The sequence below is a fragment of the Heteronotia binoei genome, chromosome 5 (genome assembly GCF_032191835.1).
Source record: "Heteronotia binoei isolate CCM8104 ecotype False Entrance Well chromosome 5, APGP_CSIRO_Hbin_v1, whole genome shotgun sequence".
Lineage (NCBI taxonomy): Eukaryota > Metazoa > Chordata > Lepidosauria > Squamata > Gekkonidae > Heteronotia > Heteronotia binoei.
This window is the reverse complement of record NC_083227.1, coordinates 11,221,141-11,224,098: the sequence shown is the minus strand read 5'-3', so window position 1 is coordinate 11,224,098 and position 2,958 is coordinate 11,221,141. Positions and strand designations below refer to the sequence as shown.

The window sequence follows — 2,958 nt, the reverse complement described above, 5'->3', positions numbered from 1 at the left end:
ATCTGCTGTGTGGATTCTCTGATGCTTTTGAAGATCCCCTCTGTGAGCGAATCTCTTTCCACAGTCTGAGCATTCAAAAGGTTTCTCCCTTGTGTAGATTCTCTGATGATATCGAAGACCTCCACTGCGACTGAATCTCTTTCCACACTCTGAGCATTCAAAAGGTTTCTCCCCCGTGTGGATTCTCTGATGCTTTCGAAGATCCCCCTTGTCAGCAAATCTCCTTCTACACTCTGAGCATTCAAAAGGTTTCTCCCCTGTGTGGGTCCTCTGATGATATTGAAGACCTCCACTGCGACTGAATCTCTTTCCGCACACCGAACATTCAAAAGGTTTCTCTCCTGTGTGGGTTCTCCGATGATATTGAAGACCTCCACTGCGACTGAATCTCTTTCCACACTCTGAGCATGCAAAAGGTTTCTCTCCTGTATGGGTTCTCTGATGGTACTGAAGACCTCCACTGCGACTGAATCTCCTTCCACACACTGAACATTCAAAAGATTTCTCTCCTGTGTGGGTTCTCTGATGGTACTGAAGACCTCCACTGCGACTGAATCTCTTTCCACACTCTGAGCATGCAAAAGGTTTCTCTCCTGTGTGGGTTCTCTGATGATATTGAAGACTTCCACTGCGACTGAATCTCTTTCCACACACTGAACATTCAAAAGGTTTCTCTCCTGTGTGGGTTCTTTCGTGCCGATGAAGGCTGCTACTCGTACTGAATTTTTTCCCACACTCTGAGCATTCAAAAGGTTTCTCTCCTGTGTGAGCTCTCTGATGATACTGAAGACCTCCTCTGTGTTTGAATGCCTTTCCATACACTAAGCATTCAAAAGGTTTCTTCCCTGTGTGGGTACTTAGGCGCGGCTCAAGATTGTGATTCTGACTAAATCTCTTTTCGCATTCTGAACATTCAAAAGGCTGGCGCCCAAGGAGCCGTGGTCTCTTTCTGAAGTACTTTCCACACTGAATGCATTTACTTGCCTTCATCATCCTGTTCTTTGGAAAATTAACATTACACTCTATTCCATCTCTCTGTGCACGTATATGATTGCCTTTCTTTATTTTAGGTCTGCTTCGATTCCCGACGTTTTCTTTCAAGTGTTCATTGTTATCTGTATCTGACATTTCCTGATGAAGTTCCTCACCTTCCTCATCATCTCATCATCATCATCATCCTCTGCTGGAATAGAGAGAGAGATCCTGTTAGCACCTGGGAGGGCTGGTAAGGTCCAAAGACATCTATGTGACTGCAAGAGGAAAAGACTGACAGCCCTTTGGCCTTGTCCAACTTGACTGATCTAAGCCAACCCTTGATATTTCCCCAGAATATCTAGTATTTATGGATACCTCACCCCGCCAAGAGCCACAGTTGAGCTCTTGCCCAGAAAACGTTTCTGGGCTTCCAGATGTCAGATCCCAGAAGGCCTCCCCACTCCTTATCCAGCAGGCTGCACGATTTTACCAAACCAAATGTTGCTCAGAATGGAAAAGAAATCCCCCATGGCTAGTCCTTGCCCATTCCCTTAAAATAACCATGAAAGATACTCACTCTCAGTCAGCTCATCTGGGAAGGAAATATGCTCTTGGGATCCTCTGGTGGAATTCTTCAGCTTTTCCTTGGATGCAAGGCTACGGTCTGTCTCCATTGCAGATTTTCTTATACTTCTGGCTTTTTATGCACAAAGAGAGGGGGGGGGAGGAGAGAGGGAGAAAGTGATCCTTCTTAATTGGGAAGAAATTAATCGCAAAAGTAAAGTTCTTCTGGAAATTTAAACCCGTGGTGTCATGATCCTAGGCCTAGTGAGGCCTACAGGCTCCAGGGAAGCCTGTGTAGGAGTAGCTACAGGTCCTATACTTCCCAGGATCCCTTCTGTCCCTCTGATTAGATGGGCAGTGGTTTTAGAGGGAAAACTTGCGGAGACCAGAGAGGTGGGGCCTGGGAAAATAGAATAAATAGGCCCAGCTAGAGAGAGAAGTTGTTCTCTTTGAAAAGGCTGAGTTGGAGAAAGCTGCAGCTGGGGAGAGATCCCCTCTCCAAGGAGGGGAGAATTGCACTGGCCAGGGTCACCCATCAGCTCCTTGTGGAGGACTGAGGAATCAAACCTGGTTCTCCAGATTTGTTTGTTTGTACATTCAGTTTCTATTCCACCCTCCACTGCTCTTAGCCATTACATCAAAATAGCAAGAGAATAAGCCTGTTGAAACTAGAGGAAGGGAACGTAGAGCTAGTCACCTTAGGGCTTTTATTTTTTGTTTTGAACCACATTAGGGGTGCGAATTAGGCTTCCCAATCCCCAGGTCCCAGAAGGGCGTCCCCAGGTTTTACAGGCTTCCCTCTGCCCCCTGCCAGCTGGCTAGTGGGGGAAGCCACACACCCCACCCCCACCTCCACGGCCACCATGCAGCTCTAGAGCTTGGGCTAGGGTTGCCAAGTCCAATTAAAGAAAAATCTGGGGACTTTGGGGGTGGAGCCAGGAGACTTTGGGGGTGGAGCCAGGAGACATTGGGGGTGGAGCCAAGAACAAGGATGTGACAAGCATAATTGAACTCCAAGGGAGTTCTGGCCATCACATTTAAAGGGACAGCACACCTTTTAAAATTCCTTTCTTCCATAGGAAATAATGAAGTATAGGGGCACCATCTTTTGGGGCTCATAGAATTGGACCCTCTGGTCCAATCGTTTTGAAACTTGGGGGGTATTTTGGGGAGAGGCACTAGATGTTATACTAAAAATTTGGTGCCTCTACCTCAAAAAATAGCCCCCCCAGAGCCCCCAATACCAACGGATGAATTCCCTATTATTCCCTATGGGAATCGTTCTCCATAGGGAATAATAGAATGCCCAGTAGACATTTCCCTCCCCCCCTCCACGCTTTCTAAAAGGGGGGAGGGCCTCCAAACCAGGGAATCCCCTGCCCCCTCCCTCACACACACACACACACACACACACACACA

The 2,958-nt window shown here is 47.3% G+C and overlaps 1 protein-coding gene across 1 annotated transcript; it reads right to left on the bottom strand.

Moving 5' to 3' along the window:
* On the bottom strand, positions 1-1,649 carry LOC132571693 (gastrula zinc finger protein XlCGF17.1-like; the record flags this gene model as incomplete). The annotated part of the gene is made up of 3 exons (XM_060238486.1): positions 1,553-1,649; positions 1,149-1,183; positions 1-756 (listed from the first exon to the last, which is right to left on the bottom strand). Coding segments are annotated over exons 1-3 (888 nt in total), but the record flags the coding sequence as incomplete, so codon positions are not given.
* Between the last annotated feature and the right edge of the window lie 1,309 nt (positions 1,650-2,958).